The sequence below is a fragment of the Coregonus clupeaformis genome, chromosome 24 (genome assembly GCF_020615455.1).
Source record: "Coregonus clupeaformis isolate EN_2021a chromosome 24, ASM2061545v1, whole genome shotgun sequence".
Lineage (NCBI taxonomy): Eukaryota > Metazoa > Chordata > Actinopteri > Salmoniformes > Salmonidae > Coregonus > Coregonus clupeaformis.
Window position 1 is genome coordinate 24,509,507 of NC_059215.1, and position 21,453 is coordinate 24,530,959.

The 21,453-nt window shown below is 40.7% G+C and overlaps 3 protein-coding genes across 10 annotated transcripts; 1 reads left to right on the forward strand and 2 right to left on the reverse strand.

The window, feature by feature from the left end:
- Positions 1-272: 272 nt before the first annotated feature.
- Positions 273-9,840, forward strand: ugt5e1 (UDP glucuronosyltransferase 5 family, polypeptide E1). 5 transcript variants are annotated; one of them, XM_041846362.1, is made up of 4 exons: positions 1,233-1,318; positions 2,905-2,998; positions 5,629-5,654; positions 7,211-9,840. In XM_041846362.1, exon 4 carries the CDS (start codon positions 7,218-7,220, stop codon positions 8,844-8,846), a length of 1,629 nt encoding a protein of 542 aa, XP_041702296.1. In that variant the 5' UTR covers positions 1,233-1,318; positions 2,905-2,998; positions 5,629-5,654; positions 7,211-7,217; the 3' UTR covers positions 8,847-9,840. The 5 variants fall into 5 exon arrangements, with proteins under 5 accessions (XP_041702293.1, XP_041702295.1, XP_041702296.1 ...); XM_045207108.1 differs by lacking the exon at positions 1,233-1,318 and adding an exon at positions 2,326-2,536; XM_041846359.2 differs by lacking the exon at positions 2,905-2,998 and having other exon boundaries at positions 273-1,318.
- A 3,452-nt stretch (positions 9,841-13,292) lies between these two features.
- Positions 13,293-17,280, reverse strand: dedd (death effector domain containing). Of its 3 annotated transcripts, none has more exons than XM_045207109.1 (5): positions 16,777-17,280; positions 14,964-15,623; positions 14,605-14,706; positions 14,348-14,485; positions 13,293-14,021 (listed from the first exon to the last, which is right to left on the reverse strand). In XM_045207109.1, exons 2-5 carry the CDS (start codon positions 15,538-15,540, stop codon positions 13,600-13,602), a joined length of 1,239 nt encoding a protein of 412 aa, XP_045063044.1. In that variant the 5' UTR covers positions 15,541-15,623; positions 16,777-17,280; the 3' UTR covers positions 13,293-13,599. The 3 variants fall into 3 exon arrangements, with proteins under 3 accessions (XP_045063044.1, XP_045063045.1, XP_045063046.1); XM_045207110.1 differs by having other exon boundaries at positions 16,769-17,280; XM_045207111.1 differs by having other exon boundaries at positions 14,964-15,477; positions 16,777-17,278.
- A 504-nt stretch (positions 17,281-17,784) lies between these two features.
- Positions 17,785-21,388, reverse strand: si:ch211-229n2.7 (uncharacterized protein LOC100002243 homolog). 2 transcript variants are annotated; one of them, XM_041846357.1, is made up of 3 exons: positions 21,227-21,388; positions 18,563-18,683; positions 17,785-18,381 (listed from the first exon to the last, which is right to left on the reverse strand). In XM_041846357.1, the coding sequence occupies exons 1-3, from the start codon at positions 21,242-21,244 to the stop codon at positions 18,074-18,076; spliced, it is 447 nt and encodes a 148-aa protein (XP_041702291.1). In that variant the 5' UTR covers positions 21,245-21,388; the 3' UTR covers positions 17,785-18,073. The 2 variants fall into 2 exon arrangements, with proteins under 2 accessions (XP_041702291.1, XP_045063047.1); XM_045207112.1 differs by lacking the exon at positions 21,227-21,388 and having other exon boundaries at positions 18,563-18,992.
- Between the last annotated feature and the right edge of the window lie 65 nt (positions 21,389-21,453).

Below are 21,453 nucleotides of genomic sequence, written 5' to 3' on the forward strand. Positions count from 1 at the left end.
GGGTACCGGTACCGAGTCAACATGCGGGGGGTTCAGGAGTCTTATGGCTTGGGGGTAGAAGCTGTTTAGAACCCTCTTGGACCTAGACTTGGCGCTCCGGTACCGCTTGCCGTGCGGTAGCAGAGAGAACAGTCTATGACTAGGGTGGCTGGATTCTTTGACAATTTTTATGGCCTTCCTCTGACACCGCCTGGTATAGAGGTCCTGGATGGCAGGAAGCTTGGCCCCAGTGATGTACTGGGCCGTACGCACTACCCTCTGTAGTGCCTTGCGGTCGGAGGCCGAGCAGTTGCCATACCAGGCAGTGTTGCAACCAGTCAGGATGCTCTCCATATAAATTGATGTAATAATGTGATGTAAGCCCCTCTCTTATTCGAAATGTTAACCTTGGACACGTAAACACAAGACAACATTAATTTAGCTCGTTACAAACTCCAAGGCTATCTTGACTAGTTAAACCCAGCCCGACAATCTTCTTTGACAGTGGAGGTAAATATCTAAAGTCCATGGTGTAAACGGATTCAACTCACAGCAACAAACCCAGTCTAACATTAAGCAAGGAAATAAGTCATTTCAGTGTGATGCATCAATATATCAATAGGTTACACATATAGGACACTCGCTATTCACTAAGGACCAAATCATAAATTGGGAAACAGGCACATGCATTATGTAAATGAGAAACTAAAGCAGGAAAATAAAAAATCTAGTTCTGAAAAAATGTATGTGGATTTGGCCTAGAAGACTCAGCCATGACCACAATACTAGAAATCCCCTTTAGATGTTATACAACTGCTAATGCTCTTACTATTGGTTTTCAAACAATATTTAGGCCTAATTATAATGAATGAATACGCTTGTATGGGAATAAATCTCAAATCTTGCACTTTTAAAGTGCACATTGTTTTTGGGTTATGAGAGGCTCAGTCAGTGTGAATGAATGTTACATAATTCCCTCTGCATAATCTGTTTTTGGAGCAGGCATTGAATTCCAGAACACGTGCTTCAGAAGCAGTACCCCTTCTCTCCCTCCACTATAGCACAGACCACGTCAGAAATCTGGGTCAAAGTTAATTTGTACTTTTCCTGCTGTGTGCCAAAGTGCAGCATATATGTTTGGTGTAGTAGTCTCTGAAAACCCTCGATAAGCAGAGAGAAATGCATGCACCCACGGAGAAGTGAAGAAACAGCCACTGCCAGGCTTTTATTTTCCATTGCCTTGGAAATATTCAACCTATTTTTACGAAGTGCTCTCATACCCAAAGGGGTTCTTTGGGGCCACTTACAACAAGGTACTCGTCATATCTTCAGACTCAAGGTAAATTGTGACGTGGAAACAACGTTGATTCAACCCGTTTTTGCTCAGTGGGATGTTTTTTTCTCCAAATGTCTTGTCTTATCATCCGTTGAATGATAATAGTAAGGACAAATAATCATCATTTTAAAAATGAATAGATTTGGTAGATGGTTTTTCATTATTTTCACCTTCCCACATTATAATTGGAAGAAGTGTAAACTCTAACATAGCCTATTAGCTAGGAAGGTAACTCCAAATTAGGGCTGTGACGATTATGGAATAGGGTAATGATTAATTGTCATGCAAATCGCCACAGTTATTGTCATAATTATGATTTTTTATTTATATTTTTTGCTTGTAATGCATCATAATGCATATTTGAAAAGCATACCTAATAAATACAACTACTACATACCTAATGTATACAACACAGCTTCGCTGACACCCCTGTCTCAAAAACGAATGGTTTTGACAGCTTAGATCTTTTTGAAATGAAGCTTTTAAAAGTGCCTTTTATAAACATTTCATGCAATTGTACATCATTTGACATATTAGCAGAATATTTTTTAATACCACACAAATTACCGAAATTACAGGCTAAGAATGGACAGAGAGATAGGCCTAACGTTATGTGTTCATCTTATCATATTTCTCCAATGCCAAATCGGTGTCTTGTTTGCAACGAAACTGTCCCTGTCTGCAAATAATTAAATCTGAGACATCATTAGGAATCTGAACATCATACTTTCCAAAGTTAGGCCTAGCAGAGTAGGTCTACCGAAGCAGAACAATTTAAGCTTTACTGCTGGCTACTCTACTTCCGTGGTTTAACCCAATGAGAGAAGGTCGCAGGTGTTTCCCTAAAAACTGTCTGGGTTTAAAAAATATTATATTGTACAAAGTGAATAGCTTAATCAATTGATATTGACGGAATTAGATTACTTCCCAAGCAAAGTCTATTTTTGTGTCTCCTCGGCTATAGAAGGTTGTAACTCAGCCTCTGAATGTCAAAGAAACGAAACAATGATATTCCCATATGCATCGGAGTCACGTCTTTCCCGGCTATTTTACAGCTTGATGCTAGCATAAAGCATCGTGGACCAAAGCACTGTTATAGATCACTTTATATAATCGGATCAGTTATTCCTCAGGCTATTTAAAGAATGCATGGTGGATGAAGGAATTGACAACAAATCTATGGATATACCAGCCTATAGCCTAATTTCGTCTGTCAAACAGGTAGGCCTACCTCTTATTTCTTAAATAGGAAGAAATAGGCTCCAACACAAAGCCCTCATGTTGTTAGTGAAGTATAGTTAAAATGAAGACGGTTAAAATTAATTATACCTACTTGAATTTGACTTCTTTCCACACCATGAGCTGTCCATTTCCGATTGATTGTGCCACAGCTGCTGGTTAAAATTTCAGCACCACAATGTAAATTACTTGAATTTGGATTATTGTGAGGTCAATAACTCTGATAAATACATCATGGGCAAGAAACATATTGTTTTAATAAAGTCAATTATAGTAGTAACAAGGTATCAAAGTTGACCTCCGGTCCTCCTCATCTTTGCTCTCTCCTTCTCAAACTGAACATAATATAGGTTATAGGCTAGTCCGCGCGCAAGATTGGACTAGGCCTAATCAACAACAACAAAAATCGGAAGAAGCCTTTGACTCTCCCCCTGAACTGCCACGGTAGGCCTACACAGCACAGCCATTGTTTAGGCAGCACACAAAAAAAGTTATTGATCAGCAAGAGCAGAGCAGGCCGGGGCTCAGAGTTCGAATATCCATTACAGTGTGTAATGCAGCCTAGTTGTATTTACACCAACCCAGCAGCTATCTTAGAAATATAACTTTGCTCTGTGCTTCTCCGAGCATGCACTTCGTTGCCTATGGGCAATAGATCATTTGATTGAGACCACACTAAATAGACCTATAGGCATACTTGATATTGCACGCCCAGCGGAGAATCAGAGATGAGGGCCGGCATGAGGCACACGATATATAGCCTAATAACAAACAAATTCTAAAACACTGAGAAATATTGAAATGTAATCAATTACAAATTACATGACTCTCCCCTGGACTAGATTTTTTTTTTTAAATACTAAACCCTCCCCTTGACCGAAATTGAAAAAGAAAGCCCCTCCCCCATTTTCTTACAGGTAACCATTCTGTACATTTCAATCCATCCCTTAGCAATGTGTTGGCAAAAATGAATGTCCAAGTCAAGAAAGCTTGCGCGCAGCCAGCGTCATTTTCCACGACTGGTACTCGCTGGTGCTTTTTCAAAGCCTATGTCATATACTCAAGTGAGTGTAATTAGCTCCAAAGAGTGTAATATACTCAATATTAGGAGTTGAGAAATGAAGTTGACATCATTAGAAAGAAGATATTCCCCTATTTTCTACTGTAGGCATGTCATTCAAAATTAGTTTAGTCTGTTATTGATAGTGATATTCATAAAAACCTTGAAATGAAACAAATATATTTCCACGTTAAAAAAATCTAAAATTGCGGACCCCCGGTTGAATACCCCTGGCATAGCCTATTGGTGTGTGTGTGTGTGCATGTGATATTGAACATAATAGCTACAGTGGCTTGCGAAAGTATTCACCCCCCTTGGCATTTTTCCTATTTTGTTGCCTTACAACCTGGAATTAAAATGGATTTTTTGGGGGTTTGTATCATTTGATTTACACAATATGCCTACCACTTTGAAGATGCTAAATGTTTTTTGGGGTGAAACAAACAAGAAATAAGACCAAAAAAAACAGAACTTGAGCGTGCATAACTATTCAACCCCCCCTCTATAAGAATGGCACATCTAGCCACTGGGATTTTTGCCCATTCTTCAAGGCAAAACTGTTCCAGCTCCTTCAAGTTGGATGGGTTCCGCTGGTGTACAGCAATCTTTAAGTCATACCACAGATTCTCAATTGGATTGAGGTCTGGGCTTTCACTAGGCCATTCCAAGACATTTAAATGTTTCCCCTTAAACCACTTGAGTGTTGCTTTAGCAGTATGCTTAGGGTCATTGTCCTGCTGGAAGGTGAACCTCCGTCCCAGTCTCAAATCTCTGGAAGACTGAAACAGGTTTCCCTCAAGAATTTCCCTGTTTTTAGTGCCATCCATCATTCCTTCAATTCTGACCAGTTTCCCAGTCCCTGCCGATGAAAAACATCCCCACATTTTTTTTTTTTTTTTTTTGTGTACGGCTTGTGTACGGCTTAAAGTGGTCCTATGGACAGATACTCCAATCTCCGCTGTGGAGCTTTGCAGCTCCTTCAGGGTTATCTTTGGTCTCTTTGTTGCCTCTCTGATTAATGCCCTCCTTGCCTGGTCCATGAGTTTTGGTGGGCAGCCCTCTCTTGGCAGGTTTGTTGTGGTGCCATATTCTTTCCATTTTTATTAATGGATTTAATGGTGCTCCGTGGGATGTTCAAAGTTTCAGATATTTTTGTATAACGCAACCCTGATCTGTACTTCTCCACAACTTTGTCCCTGACCTGTTTGGAGAGGTCCTTGGTCTTCATGGTGCTGCTTGCTTGGTGGTGCCCCTTGCCTAGTGGTGTTGCAGAATCTGGGGCCTTTCAGAACAGGTGTATATATACTGAGATCATGTGACAGATCATGTGACACTTAGATTGCACACAGGTGGACTTTATTTAACTAATTATGTGACTTCTGAAGGTAATTGGTTGCACCAGATCTTATTTAGGGGCTTCATAGCAAAGGGGGTGAATACATATGCACGCACCACTTTTCCGTTATTAATATTTTAGAATTTATTGAAACAAGTTATTTTTTTTCATTTCACTTCACCAATTTGGCCTATTTTGTGTATGTCCATTACATGAAATCCAAATAAAAATCAATTTAATTACAAGTTGTAATGCAACAAAATAGTAAAAACGCCAAGAGGGATAAATACTTTTGCAAGGCACTGTATATCTGGGTCGTTCCACGAATAGAGTGCTGTTGTGTCCCTTTGATATTTTAAGTAGAAACTGTGCACCAAAATTGAATTTTAAAAGCCTGTTATATTAAATTAAGTGCCCTTTAATATAAACCACATGGAATATTTAAATAATCCGATTTTTAATATAAATAAAGACTTGCGAAAGTGCCAGAAATGTTGAAATGTCCACATCTTTTTCTGACTTCTAGGAAGATTTTAACTCACTTTTCATTTTCCCAAGTTTTCACCATCATAAATTTAGTAAAACCCTAGTTATTTTGTTGCTTTGACAAAGTCATTTCTGAAGATTGTTTTATTTCATGTGATTAGTGTTTAATTTATGTTTGTCCTTCATTTTAAGGTCAACCTTGTTACGTGTAAAAGCAGGTGAGCTGGTTCTACTCTTTTTGGCAATTTTCTGGTGTTTTGTAGAGCATCAAGCATAACACGTCAACCATGTTACCAATAGTTACATGGGCTAGAAATGTTTTAACAAATGTTTTTGTTAAGCTTGCATTACATTTCCCTTCCATGTTGCCCACAACATTTCCCCTGCCACAACGGGAGTTATGGCTGATTTAAGATGAAATCGTCAACCCTGTTATGGTCAACCCTATTACGGTCAACCCTGTTACTTTAATGAGCACTTTTCCTGTTACTTTAATTGGCATTTTTCTTAATTTGACCTCTTGAAATACAATTTTAAATATATATATATAAAGTGGAACATGTGCTCTTTCTGACAGAATATTCAAATTAGGTGAAATAAAGTTGGTGTTTTTTGTGTGACATAATTACACTATCCAAAAAACACTTTTCATGGAATGACCCATGTGTAAGCTACATTATACACACACACTTTTGTATTCAGGGAAAGTTGATATGAGGTTGTGTTACACAAGAGATTGCAAAATGTTATGACTTTCTGTAAATGAGTAACAGAAAGTACCTGTACATACGATCCTCAAGCTTAATCACTAGCATGAACTTACTTGAACTGAGAATTGGTTCAATAGCACATTATGCTTTCAGTGACCTCCCAGTATCAGACATGTAATGTGCCTCCCTCTGATTACACTGAATGAGATCATATCTATGTGCAGTACATATCATCCATTATCTTGTCAAAACTTGTTTGACCATGTCCATTGTGGCTCTCACAAAGGTTGGTGTCGGGTAAAGGGAGGGACCCAACTTTGGTTAAAGTTTACAACATGACTACTCTCATCATTTTTAATCTAAGCACGAATTATTATCAATAATTGCCTCACCTACCCTCATATCTGCCTAGCCAGCTTCATATCCTCTTCTGCCGGCAAATCTTGAAGTTGCAGTAAGTCATCTCTTTATCAATGGCAGTCTGAAAATATGCAACCAATACACACACACACACTAAACATTATGTTATACTTGGTTAGATAGGCCATTATTTTGGCTACCATGGTTATGCCCCCATAGGATGACAATGCCCTCATCCACAGGGCATGAGTGGTCACTGAATGGTTTGATGAGCATGACAATAATGTAAACCATATGCCGTGCTGGTCTCATTCACCAGATCTCACCCACAATTTAACACTTATGGGAGATTCTAGAGCGGCGCAAGAGACAGCGTTTTCCACCACCATCAACAAAACACCAAATGATGGAATTTCTCGTGGAAGAATGGTGTCACATCCCTACAATAGAGTTCCAGACACTTGTAGAATCTATGCCAAGGTGTACTGAAGCTGTTCTGGCTCGTGCTGGACCAACGCCCTATTAAGACACTTAATGTTGGTGTTTCCTTTATTTTGGCAGTTACCTGTATGTTTGAGACTATAGTCACATGAATTAATGTGTGTGTGTGTGTGTGGTGAGACGGGGGTGGAAAGCAGTGGTCAATTAAAACACTTTCAACTATAGAAAGCAACCGTATTTGTTACGTTCTTTTTCCTCTCCAGACAAACCATGATAGTCACCGTGGCAGCCCCACCCTGCTTCCCTCCACATCCTGCTCTCCTCCTACTGACCTGTCTCCTGTGGGTGTTCCCAGCTCAGAGCCAGGCTGGCAACATCCTGGTGTACCCTGTGGACGGCAGCCATTGGCTCAACATGGACATCCTCCTGCGAGAGCTGCACCTGCGGGGGCACTCTTTAACAGTGGTCCGCTCATCCACTAGCTGGTACGTTCCTGAACACGCCCCCCACTACTCCTCAGTCACATTGCCCGTGCCCGGGGCCAATAGCCTGGAGGACCCGCAGTACATGGCATCCTTCCTGAAGAGGAGCCTAGAGATATGGACACGAGAGCGATCCATTTTGTCCTTCATCGAGCTACAGAAGGAGACTATTAATTTGCTGGAGGAGGCCCATCGCGGCAGTGCTGAAATGGCCCGCTTAGCCATGGAGGACAAACAGTTAATGGAGAAGCTGAAGGGAGCCAATTTTGATTTAATGTTGACAGATCCTGGATTTGCAGGAGGAGTTGTATTGGGGAGTTACTTGGGTCTTCCTATTGTGCTCAACGTTCGTTGGATCACCAATGCAGAGGGACACTTTGCGATTGCACCTTCGCCCCTTTCTTACATACCAACTATTGGGTCGCTGGTCACAGATAAAATGAGTTTTGTCAACAAACTAAAAAACGTCTTGCATTATGGAATCTCTCTTTATATTGATTACGGCATAACAAGACCTCTATACCAGGGTGTGATCAACGAATTCATCGATCCAAACACCAATATCTATTCTCTCATTCAGGGGGCTGACCTATGGCTGATGAGAGTGGACTTTGTGTTTGAGTTCCCACGCCCCACCATGCCCAACGTGGTCTACATGGGGGGCTTCCAGTGTAAGCCCTCTAAGCCTTTGCCCGCAGAGTTAGAGGCATTTGTGCAGAGCTCGGGGGAACATGGGGTCGTGGTCATGTCTTTGGGGAGTCTGCTGGGTAGCCTCCTCCCGGAGATCTCAGAGGTAATTGCAGCTGCCTTCGCCCGCCTGCCTCAGAAGGTGGTGTGGAGACATACAGGAGAGAAGCCCTCTACTCTAGGCAACAACACACTACTGGTGAACTGGCTGCCTCAGAACGACCTACTTGGCCATCCCAAAACAAGAGCCTTTGTGACACACGGGGGCACCAATGGGATCTATGAAGCCATCTACCATGGGGTTCCCATGTTAGGCCTTCCTCTCATCTTTGACCAGTTTGACAACATGCTTCGTCTACAGGCCAGGGGTGTGGCTAAGATTCTCGAGGTGACGGCCCTAGAGGTGGAACCTATGACACAGGCTCTGACAGACATCCTGGACAAGAGTAAGCCCTACGGAGAGAATATGCTCAGGATGTCAAAGCTCCACCACGATACACCTCTCAAACCAATGGACAACGCCATCTTCTGGCTAGAATTTGCTATGAGGCACAAGGGTGCAGCACACTTGCGCACCGAGTCCTACAAGATGCCCTGGTATGCTTACCACAATGTGGATATACTGGTACTTCTCCTGACTGTTGTTGTCTCTGTCCTGCTACTAACCCTAATGACTTGCAGGGTTCTAGGTAGGGCTCTTTGCCGAAAGAAAAAGGAAAAACTGCAGTAGTCTCTGAAGAATTCCAGTTTTACATACTACAGTACAGTATATACAACTACGCAACTACTATATTCTACTACAAGACAAATAGGCATGAAACATTGTCAAAATCACAAATGTTTATATTAGACTAGAGCCGGTTTCAGTCATTCTCAATTATTCTATTTCTTGTAATAAAATAGAAACAGCAGTAAAGCATTTAAAATCAATGCAATCTGCTCAAAATGTCACATTGTTTATACAACATTTTTATTGACTTTTAAACAACGTATTTTTGTATTTGTGCAGACAAATGTACCAGTCACATATCAATGTAAATATTCACGTAATACCACAATCTCTTTTTTGGTCCAAAAAAGAAAAAGAAAAAAACACAACATACGGCGAATATGGGCAAACAATGTGATGCATTTCTTGCTTTTATGTCCTTGGTTTCTGAGTAGAGGATTTGACTATGTTTGTGTGCTACAGGTGAATATTTAAAACAGATAAAAAATAAAGTGCTCCTTCCCATCTGCTGTATGGTATGTATTGACAATATCGCTCCAATTTATGAACAGTTCCATTTGCTTGCACTACGCAAGAAAAATGAATTTAAAAAAGTTCCAAAGAAAACTAAATATAGCCTATTGAATTATCTACAGGTTACAGAAGTTGTCTCATGTTTCTGGGGATCATAATCAGACATGCAATCTATTAAGACAGGTGCTTAAAAACAATAACATAGAAACTATATAGTAGATACCAGTTTGCAACTTTGTGTTATATTCCATTAGGGAAACATATGAACAGCTGTATTGCATTGTAATACTTGCTTTAATGTGTGGTATGGCAAACTTCTCTATAACTTCAGTTGGCTGAGGGGACTCGTTTTTCAAATCTATCTATCTATCTATAGATAATTGGTTACAATTCCTTTTAAATGTATTTTTCTCATCCAACAGCAAGAAAAAGTAGCAGTAAAACTGAAATAAAAGATGGCACGTGACATATTGCAAAACAATGTGAATTTAATTTCTGGTGTTCTTACTTAAAACAGAACCTTATGTACCAAGATTAGATTTTAGTACCAAATATGATTAGCTCTTTTATTTAACATATGGAAAGGTAAAGGGAAATGTCACTGATAATTTTAACAAGTTAAAAGCAAGAGTGAATTTTGAAAGCGGTTGGCAAAATCATTTAATCTTCCATAAAAAAGTATATTGATCCAGGAAAAGAGACTATAAGTAGCAGCGCTGAAATGCTAATCTTGTTGGCTATAACATTCATTTACCAACACAAATTAAAACATATTAGGGGAATACAAATATTACAGATACTTCACTCTGATTAACTATATTACCTTTTCATGTGGGAGGAATCGTATAGATATTGAACATCTGTTCAAAGTAACAGATGTACACATTATACACTCAACCTATAGAAAATGTTGCCTAGAAAACACCCTCATATGTCAGAGGTATAGCCAACTGTATTAAATAATCTATCAGATGGCAGTCTTTGCTCAATGTTATTGTCTGTGGGTCTGACTCTGTCCGTACGTTCGTCACACGCGATATCTCAGACAGCACTGGGCCGATTTTGACAAAACGTGATGCATCTTGCCGTACAGATCCAGCATTTAGAAAATTACACTGATTGGCCCAAGGCGGTACGACATGTTTACTGTTCCTTGTTTCCTAAAGCAAGTATCAGAGGCTCCTAACTTGGGTAGCACTACACTATGCTACATTGTCTGATTGATTCTAGGGTAATGAACTGTGGACAAAGATGTCCTGAAAATGTGGTCCAAAATAATCACCAACTACTCTGGTCTTGCACATTTGCATGAAACAAAATATACCTAATTATACCGTTGTAGTAAAATGTATGATGACTTGGAAAGCAGATCAAAGACAGTATTCCATCAATATTAAGAGAGTCTGCTAAAATTAAAAATTTAAAAATATTGATCAACTCAATAAAATACAATTGTTCTCTGTGTACTTCACTAACTAAATGGTTGATAAGTACTAAATGCAGTGTGTACAGTCGTGGTCAAAAGTTTTGAGAATGACACAAATACTAATTTTCACACTGCCTCAGTTTTGATGATGGCAATTTGCATATACTCCAGAATGTCATGAAGAGTGATCAGATGAATTGCAATTAATTGCAAAGTCCCTCTTTGCCATGAAAAATAAATTAATCCCCCAAAAACATTTCCACTGGATTTCAGCCCTGCCACAAAAGGACCAGCTGCCATCATGTCAGTGATTCTCTCGTTAACACAGGTGAGAGTGTTGACGAGGACAAGGCTGGAGATCACTCTGTCATGCTGATTGAGTTAGAATAACAGACTGGAAGCTTTAAAAGGAGGGTGGTGCTTGAAATCATTGTTCTTCCTCTGTTAACCATGGTTACCTGCAAGGAAACACGTGCCGTCATCATTGCTTTGCACAAAAGGGGCTTCACAGGCAAGGATATTGCTGCTAGTAAGATTGCACCTAAATCAACCATTTATCTGATCATCAAGAACTTCAAGGAGAAAGGTTCAATTGTTGTGAAGAAGGCGTCAGGGCGCCCAAGAAAGTCCAGCAAGCGCCAGGACCGTCTCCTAAAGTTGATTCAGCTGCGGGATCGGGGCACCACCAGTGCAGAGCTTGCTCAGGAATGGCAGCAGGCAGGTGTGAGTGCATCTGCACGCACAGTGAGGCGAAGACTTTTGGAGGATGGCCTGGTGTCAAGAAGGGCAGCGAGGAAGCCACTTCTCTCCAGGAAAAACATCAGGGACAGACTGATATTCTGCAAAAGGTACAGGGATTGGACTGCTGAGGACTGGGGTAAAGTCCTTTTCTCTGATGAATCCCCTTTCCGATTGTTTGGGGCATCTGGAAAACACCTTGTCCGGAGAAGACAAGGTGAGCGCTACCATCAGTCCTGTGTCATGCCAACAGTAAAGCATCCTGAGACCATTCATGTGTGGGGTTGCTTCTCAGCCAAGGGAGTGGGCTCACTCACAATTTTGCCTAAGAACACAGCCATGAATAAAGAATGGTACCAACACATCCTCTGAGAGCAACTTCCCCCAACCATCCAAGAACAGTTTGGTGATGACCAATGCCTTTACCAGCATAATGGAGCACCTTGCCATAAGGCAAAAGTGATAACTAAGTGGCTCAGGGAACAAAACATTGAAATGTTGGGTCCATGGCCAAACTCCCCAGACCTTAATCCCATTGAGAACTTGTGGCCGATCCTCAAGAGGCAGGTGGACAAACAAAAACCCACAAATTCTGACAAACTCCAAGCATTGATTATGCAAAAATGGGCTGCCATCAGTCAGGATGTGGCCCAGAAGTTAATTGACAGCATGCCAGGGCAGATTGCAGAGGTCTTGAAAAAGAAGGGTCAACACTGCAAATATTGACTCTTTGCATAAACGTAATGTAATTGTCAATAAAAGCTTGTAATTATACTTCAGTATACCATAGTAAAATCTGACAAAAATATCTCATAACACTGAAGCAGCGAACTTTGTGAAGACCAATACTTGTGTCATTCTCAAAACTTTTGACCACGACTGTAGAGCCTTTTCTCTTTACATGGAATGACCATTAAAAAGCAAAAATAAGGGGGGAACTATGTATGTTTGTTGTAACTCAAATATAATAAAACTACAAAACAATTGTTTAAAGTTGAGGTCCACATAAGGTGAAACAGGTTTTGTTTATGAAACAGCGCAGAGGAGCTTCGTGGTAAAAAAAAAACGTGTAGGACCTACTCTGCTGTTCTATCGCGCTTGCAATGATGTGAAATGATGTCCGAGGGAAAAAACAGGGTTTCTTGTTTGAAGTACTGTCTTTGTTGTTGTAATATCGCAAACAGACGTGGCAATTTCACTGCTAAGAATTCCAGCTTTAATGAATAAATGTGTATATTTTTTCTAATGAAATTCTAATATTGACAAGCAAATCAAGAAATAGAAATCTGAGCCATGGGTGAATACACATTTTCTAAAAGGTCATTAATATTTGAGATGGGAGGGTAGATACAGTATTTGGGGAGCAAAATTATTTCAAAATGACTTGCTGTTTTTTAAATACTTATTACTGCATTCTATGTTGTTGAATTTATGTTTGTGTTGCAATTTTCAAGCACATCTGAGACCACACAGTACGGTTAATCTTTTGAATCCTTGTTGAACCAAATCAACAAGAACGACCCGCACAAGATTTGTTCATTTGACAACGTACCAAAAGTGTTGGATAAAAATGTTTCTAAATTATTTACTACCAAATAATTGTATGATGGTATGTCTCTGGCTTACAATGATTCTGTCCTTGTCTGGCAGTAAACAAAATTCTAAATGTCCCAACAGGGACTTGCCTGTTTATAGCAATGTGTAGTAATAGTCTACTAGGGGCCATTTCAAGAACACTTTATGGCAAAGAGCTGTGTGATACCAAAATAAAATGTTAAATCAGATTTTATAGTCAATTCACAAGTTACAATATAAAATATTAGCATTGTCCTTCCAGCAGAAAAAAACAAAACCTTCAACATTCAAAACACTTATCTTATGTCTGTGTTCCATACATCTAACTCAACTTACTCTTGCTCACTTTTATTTCACATTCCCTTCATAGATGAAAGGGCAGGGCACCCAGCATACTTCTTTGTGAATCAGACCGTACTTTCCACTTTCCTTGCTTCTGTCAAGTCAAGTTCTCTTATTTGGGACACGGGTGCCCACTCAAAAAGAAGCAGACATGCGCTTCTAGGAGGATGGAGTCCCTCTGCTCCCTTCGGGTGCGGCTGCAGCCCCGGCCCCACCTCCAGTGACCAGGTTCCGGAGCAGCTTGCGGCGGCCGGCCTGATAGTCCTCCTCATCTACATTGACCAGCAGTTTGATGGCCTCATGGCCCACCGCCTGTTTGAGTGAGTCTGTGATGAAGACACCCTTCAGGGCCTCCAGCAGGGAGCCGTTGATGTAGTCCCGCCAGAAAGCATCTAGGTATGTGAGCTCTGAGAACTTGATGTCACAGATTATGGAGCCCAGGTCCCGGGACTTGAGAATAGTGTTTGCCTGGTTGAACCTCTCAAACTGCCTCTCCAGAGCCTCCTGCTTGTTGGAGAAGACGTTTCCCTGAAGCGCTGATTCATGCTGGCAATACTCGGCACGCACTCGTAAGCGGATGTCTGCAGGGGTGTGGGGTGAATAGGGAAGAGCAAGGGGAATGGTTACACAGAGGAAGAGTGTGCCGTCTAATGCCATGGAAACTATACAGTCAAGGAATTCTGGAGCAATTTAGACTTTTAATTCAGCATCTGTATAGTTTGGTCGCAGATATGTATGCATGTGCTTTAGCCAACTCTTTTGTCATTTATTGTCATGAAAGAACTGTCAAAAAGTAGATACACACATGCGGCCTCTGAAGGCATAAAGTTACTAAACAAGTTGCTTTTGAATTATTTTGAGGGGATATTTTTCATGCTTTCACAATAAACACCCAAAATTCCCTTACCACAGGTTTGCTTCTCCCTGCAGTCTCCTGTGGTGTGGGCCCTCTTCCTCTTGCGGCTGGGTAATGGGGGGCCTGGCTTGGTGCGGGGGGAGCCCACCTGGGGTCCCGATGGAGAACAGCATATTACTGGTTGGGGGCCTGTTAATGGAGTGGGAAAAAAATGCTAAGACATTTACAGATGTATTCATTTCACTATTTCCACACACACACACACATATACTGTATGTAGATGTATACATGCAGAGTCACACATTCACCTGTCCTCCTATGGGGTGCAGCCTCCCTGCTCTCTCCTCCTCTGGGGGACACATAACGCACCGACGTCTCTTCCAGGTACTTATCCACTGGGTCTGGGCACACTGAAAGGAATGCTTTTGGTTAGTGACTTAATATTAAAATGTAACGTAAATTGTAAATTATTAACTAAGAAAACACAGAAAGTGTGTTTTCAAGAGGATGGTGAAAAGGGGGAATTTTTTTTTGGAATAACATTTTGGAGATTGACAACCTAAGTTTTTCTGTCTTGACGCCAATACATTTTTTTTGCTCTTTCATTTTCAATAGAATTTTAGTGGGCCTGAGAAAGACAAAGGTTGAGAAGGAAACCACCACTCACCGGTCTGTCTCTTCCTGAGTGTGACGTAGGGCAGCAGGTCGTGGCGTGTGATGATGCGGAGCAGCTGCAGGACGTGTCTGAAGTTGGTCTCATCACAGCGCCCCTGGCGCTCCAGAGCTAGCAGGAAGTCCTGGCCGCTCCTGATGCCTCCGCGCTCATACTCGTCGATGACGTCCACGAACAGGAAGGAGAGCACTCGCACGTCGCGGTGCGTGAGCTGGGCTCCCACTATGTCAAACATGCGGTGTAGTGAGTACAAGCCGTAAGAGTTGTCTACGGCCTCCTCAGGCCAGTGTTCGAAGCGTCCCGACGAGTGCCTCCTGGGGGTGGCAGAGTTAGTGCAGGAGGCCGAGGCGCCCCTGTTCACTGCCACTCCACTGGAGGTCCCCACCGATGAGGACCCCACACCACCCATCAGACCTCTGTGGGGGGCAAGGTGCCCCGCAGCACTACTCTGAGTAGAGTCCAGCTGGTTTGGATTAATGTGAGGTCTACCGTGGTGAGCTGACGAGTTCTGGGGGACGAGGAGGGGAGGGTTGACGTTTGCATTGGGGAGGAGATGCTGCTGTGAGGTCATCACTTTGTGTTAGGGGTGGACGATGATGGGATGCAGAAATCCCAACAACTTCTATGTTGTGTCTGAATACTTTAACTACTTTCCTACAAAAAAAAGAGGGACAAAACACTTCACACCTGGCAAAACAGTAAAAGATCGGAACTGAAAGAGAGCATAAACTCAAACAATCTCAAACAAAGGAATGACTTTTAACATGAAATTAGGTTGATTATCTACACTTAAGTTTCAGCATCTAGATAGGTAACTAAGCTCTCTCTACTGTGTAGCTAAACTACTAACGTTAACGTTAGTGTCTACCAAGTCTATAGCTAGCAAGCTAACCAGACTGCAAGTTCCTAATGTAATGATAACAGCTAGCTTCTAGGCCAAATCATATTGCCCGGTTTATCCTTTTAAAATAAGAATAACACTTATTTGAGTAAGGGAAACAAATGTACACAACATCAGTGATGATATCAGTGACGTAACTCTCTAACTAAGTTTACTAAACATCAACATGGAAAATGGGCAATGATGACTGGCTTTCTAGGCTAGCTCAATGCACCAATCCAACAACAACGTAGCTACAGTAGGTAGCTAGCGCCATTCAGACAGGCAGAGGTCCAAGCTAGCTGGCTAGCTATATACAATAGCATAGCCAGTATATAGATCATCTTTGGTATAACTAGCTAACGTTAATCACAACAGTCAGGAAGCTAGCTAGGTAACGTTAGTTTCTGTTAACAACAATGACCATCTAACGTTACAGTCAGTACAGTAGCTACTAGTTAGTTAAGTTAGCTACATGAGGTCATTGTTCAATTTCCCTAACCCCAAATAACTAGCTAACGTTAGCTGGATAAACCACCCAGATAACTGGCTAACCACCAAGCTACAAGCAGCTTGTTATTGTGGAAATGTAGTTAACGTTAGCTAACTAGTAGCTGGTATGTAGCTAGCTAGCTAACGCGTTACATCAACTCGTTTAAATTTTAATTAACTAACGTTAGCTAGCTTGCTAAACGTTATTTAGTTACACACAACAACAAAAAAGTGGTCACAATAAATTAAACGACACTATCGGTAGCTAGCTAATGTTTGCTTAGGGACTGGTTTGCTTATGCTAGCTAGTTGGCTAACTTTAGCAATGTAGATAACTAGTGCTAACAATGTTTACCTTAGCTACGTTACCTTAAGTTAATAACGTTAGCTACATTGATTCAAAATAAATCAACTTGAAAGACCGTACCTACTTACTTAACGTTCTTTGTGGAATGCTAAGCTCCTTCAAGATCAGAAAACACAATGATGGTGGATAATGTCAATATTTCCAGAGGCTAACAATTAGCATGCCCATTTTCCTTTCTCAGCTAAAATGAAAGAATATCCGGTACACAGTAGGATTCACATCCAGGTTATTAATTCAGGCCCTGTTAGAATACTTGTAAACCAGACAGTCTTTGCTTGTAAAGTGCATCCTTCCTTCCTTCCTCTCTCTCTTGAACTAATCTTTCATGTAAACATGAAATTGATCCTTTGTTTATGACAACATAAACAGGAGTATGTTTTTGGGTTATGAAAGGTGATATGCAGCTCATAACGGAGGCATTTACAAATTAGGCTTCAAGATGCGTAGCCTATGACAGCAGGACATCTTTCTGATCGCACCTATACTATACATGTAATTCAATATAGCCTACACAGTATTCACAGTATATATGATGGGGATTTTAATCTTTGTTTATACAGGTACCGGTAAGTAAATTAAGAAACAATTATTGTTTACAATGACAACTTGTCCGTTGAAACAAGAACCTATTTGAAAAAGAAAGTAACAGGCTGACGTGGAGAGAATGAGCTGTACTTGGGCTCGATCCATGGATTCTGCGGTGCAGAGACGAGAGCTGTACTCCCTGCGCCACAAAAGCTTATGCCTAAGGGCTGAGGCAGAGCATCTTTCCATTCTCACCAAACCCCAAATGGCAACAGTTCCCTACAAAGGCCATCCCACAGCTACCACCAATGTAGCCTAATATGCACTATACTTTACTTGTGGTTATTATAAAATAATATAGACACAGGCTACTGATTGAGGATGAATCCACACTGGAAGCTTTACTTCTTAACACACACTACAGTTGCCCTGTAGGACACCTCATCCAAATACCACAAACATATCACAACAAAATCATCCACAACTCAAATGCCAAATGATTTCATATTGCTCTGCTCCATTGGCAACATTTAGCACATTAAGTCAAATAGATCCCGGTTTACTAAATAGATAGACACAATGTCTTGGAAAACATCTGTCCCGTCTTCACACTCCTTATCCTTAGTTCTTCCCGGAATAAAAAAACAAAACTCAAATGTGCTTCTCAAATGTATTTATTTTATGAGTACTTTGTGCCCAGAATGTCCTTGATATGCATCTCTAACTTTGGTCCCGGCAGCTATTGGATGTACATGTTTTTGTTCTAGCCCAGCACTTACACACCTGATTCAATTTCCAGAACTGGAGATGGAGACCCCAGTTCAACTGTATATGTATGTTTCAACTGACCTGGTTGCACACAGCTTCTCCATATCGTACAAATGAGGCAAAGTGTTCACAGTTGAGTGAGAATAGTCGGTATGGGAACTCTGTGTTCATCAGAGCATCACACCTCTGCCTCATATTTTCCTGTGATGAGGGCTGGTGGCCATGTTTGTTGTTGCTGATCATCACATGAACTCCTTTGGGCACGGTGACCTCCATCAGATGCATCCTGTGTATCTTGGTCTGCCCAAGAAGGAGGTCACCACACACAGGAAATGCTGCTTGCAGGTCATGGCGGATGGTACTCATCAGCCGCCCCTCATCTAGGATCAAAGCAGTTTGGGAATAAAGATGCACTTGAGGGTCATAAAATAGTAATTACATAAAAAGAGTTGTCAATTTGTTGACTCAAGACTTTATGGGTATCATTAACTCTAAATATCAATATATGAACTCTGTAACACACCAATCTTGCGTTACCCTGCTTTCACATTCATGTCTCACCTGCCACTGCAAAATGGATTATGTGTCCATCTTCATCATATACACCCCAATGTGAGTATCCAATAGGGTAAGATAATTCGATCAAGTCTCCAAACTTGGCAGCTGACACAATTTCATCAATCTGTACAGAACATACCATAAGCAATGCATTCAAAACTCCACCCTGTGACAGTTTACCTATCCGGTTTAGGAGCAGGTTTGACAACATTGTAGACGCAGGTGCAGGTTGGTAAATGATTTCACACAATAGTTCTTGCAATTTTCCAACATTCAATCAGTAGGCTTACTGTAGTTGAGTTATAGACTTGCAGTGCTGATTTTTTTTTTTTTTTAAGACACATCATACAGTGCCTTCAGAAAGTATTCACACCCCTCGACCTTTTCCACATTTTGTTGGTGTTACAGTCTGAAATTAAATTGCGATGTTTTGTCACTGGCCAACACACAATACCCCATAATGTCAAAGTGGAAATATGTTTTTAGACATTTTTACAAATAAATTAAAAATGAAAAGCTGAAATGTCTTGAGTCAATAAGTATTCAACCCCATTGTTATGGCATGCATAAATAAGGTCAGGAGTAAAAATGTGCTTAGCAAGTCACATAATAAGTTACATGGACTCACTCCGTGTGCAATAATAGTGTTTAGCATGATTTTTTAATGACTACCACATCTCTGTACCCCACTCATTTAATTATCTATATGGTCCGTCAGTTGAGCAGTGAATTTCAAACACAGATTCAACCACACAGACCAGGGAAGTTTTCCAATGCATCACAAAGAAGGCCACCTATTGGTAAATAAAAAAAATTATTAAAAAAATCATACATTGAATATCCCTTTGAGCATGGTGAAGTTATTAATTACACTTTGGGTGGTGTATCAATACACCCAGTCACTACAAATATACAGGCATCCTTCCTAATTCAGTTGCCGGAGGGGAAGGAAACCGGTCAGGAATTGCACCATAAGGCCAATGGTGACTTTAAAACAGTTACAGAGTTTAATGGCTGTGATAGTTGAAAACTTTGGATGGTTCAACGACATTGTAGTTACTCCACAATACTAACCTAATTGACAGAGTGAAGAAAAGGAAGCCTGTACAGAATAAAAATATTCCAAAACGTGCATCCTGTTTGCAATAAGGCACTAAAGTAAAACTGCAAAAAATGTGGCAAAGAAATTAACTTCATGTCCTAAATACAAAGCGTTTGTTTGGAGCAAATCCAACACAACACATCACTAAGTATCACTCTTCAAATGTTCAAGCATTGTGGTGGCTGCATCATGTTATGGGTATGCTTGTCATCGGCAAGGACTAGGGAGTTTTTTTTATGATACAAAAAACAGAATAGAGTTAAGCACGGGAAAAATCCTAGTGGGAAACCTGGTTCAGTCTGCTTTCCGACAGACACTGGAAGACGAATTCACCTTTCAGGAGGACAATAACTTAAAACACAAGGCCAAATATACACTGGAGTTGCTTACCAATACGACATTGAATGTTGCTGAGTGGACTAGTTACAGTTTTGACTTAAAATCGGCTTGAGAATCTATGGCAAGACTTGAAAATGGCTGTCTAGCAATGATCAACAACCAACTTGACAGAGCTTGAAGAATTTAAAAAAGAATCATGTGCAAATATTGTACAATCCAGGTGTGCAGAGCTCTTAGAGACTTAACCAGAAAGACTCACAGCTGTAATCGCTGCCAAAGGTGAATCTAACATTTATTGACTCAGGGGGTTGAATACTTATCTAATCAATATATATTAGTGGTTTATTATTCATTACTTTATTTTTTTACAAATGTTAGAATTCTTCTTCCACTTTGACATTACATAGTACTTTGTGTAGATCGATGACAAAAAATGACAATTCAATTAATTTTAATCCAACTTTGTAACACAAAACATTTAGGAAAAAGTCAAGGGGCGTGAATACTTTCTGAAGGCATTATACATTATACATTTACGTCATTTAGCAGACGCTCTTATCCAGAGCGACTTACAGTTAGTGAGTGCATATATTTTTATTTTTCATACTGGAATCAAACCCACAACCCTGGTGTTGCAAATGCCACACTCTACCAACTGAGCTACATCCCTGCCGGCCATTCCCTCCCCTACCCTGGACGACGCTGGGCCAATTGTGCGCCGCCCCTTGGGTCTCCCAGTCGCGGCCGGCTACGACAGAGCCTGGATATGAACCAGGATCTCTAGTGGCACAGCTAGCACTGCGATGCAGTGCCTTAGACCACTGCACCACTCGGGAGGACATTATAGGACATTATATTATAGGCCTACATCTCATCTGTCATTTAACGACACTGTAGGCTACATAGGCCCACTATTTTGTAAAGTTGGTAGTTGGTCAAGAAATAAACTATAAGAGTGATTTATTAATAACCTGCTTTCAAAACATAATACACACACAAGGAAGGATTTACCCAAGTTCTGGAGGTGCACATTCCTTACCCGCAGCAGAAAGATAGGCTACAGTCACAGAGTACAGTAAAGCTGACAGGTGTTCTCGCGCGTTAATTAAAATGCAAATTGGTCAAATGTAAATTACATTTACAAACGAATTTCATCATCACTGACTGCTGTAGAACGCAATATTTTCTTAGTACATTAGGCTATGGTAAAATATATTATAGCTTACCTGCTGCGTGTAGTCCATTCTTGTGTCAATAGTTTTGACAACTAAATCTTAGCAGGTTTGGTGGCAGGGCGTGTTTTTCGAGTTTAAGGGAAAGTCGTTTGTAAAATGTTTTAAGTGTCAGTGACTCATTAATGTTTGGCTAGTATTTATATTATTGTCAGGCTGAAGCCTATTAAAACATTAGCCAGTCTGCAAGAATATTGAGAATATTCTAATAGGTAGGATAA

What these genes read in the sequence shown, in the direction of transcription:
- ugt5e1 (XM_041846359.2), top strand. Translation starts at nt 1,163, where the DNA reads ATGCACCCACGGAGAAGTGAAGAAACAGCCACTGCCAGGCTTTTATTT. An exon ending in GTCATATCTTCAGACTCAAG is followed by an intron (nt 1,319 to 5,628) that starts GTAAATTGTGAC and finishes CTTCATTTTAAG; the next exon opens with GTCAACCTTGTTACGTGTAA. An exon ending in CTTGTTACGTGTAAAAGCAG is followed by an intron (nt 5,655 to 7,210) that starts GTGAGCTGGTTC and finishes TTTCCTCTCCAG; the next exon opens with ACAAACCATGATAGTCACCG.
- dedd (XM_045207109.1), bottom strand. Translation starts at nt 15,540, where the DNA reads ATGACCTCACAGCAGCATCTCCTCCCCAATGCAAACGTCAACCCTCCC. An exon ending in ACTCAGGAAGAGACAGACCG is followed by an intron (nt 14,707 to 14,963) that starts GTGAGTGGTGGT and finishes CATTCCTTTCAG; the next exon opens with TGTGCCCAGACCCAGTGGAT. An exon ending in TGCACCCCATAGGAGGACAG is followed by an intron (nt 14,486 to 14,604) that starts GTGAATGTGTGA and finishes CTCCATTAACAG; the next exon opens with GCCCCCAACCAGTAATATGC.
- si:ch211-229n2.7 (XM_045207112.1), bottom strand. Translation starts at nt 18,770, where the DNA reads ATGTTGTCAAACCTGCTCCTAAACCGGATAGGTAAACTGTCACAGGGT. An exon ending in AATCCATTTTGCAGTGGCAG is followed by an intron (nt 18,382 to 18,562) that starts GTGAGACATGAA and finishes CTTTGATCCTAG; the next exon opens with ATGAGGGGCGGCTGATGAGT.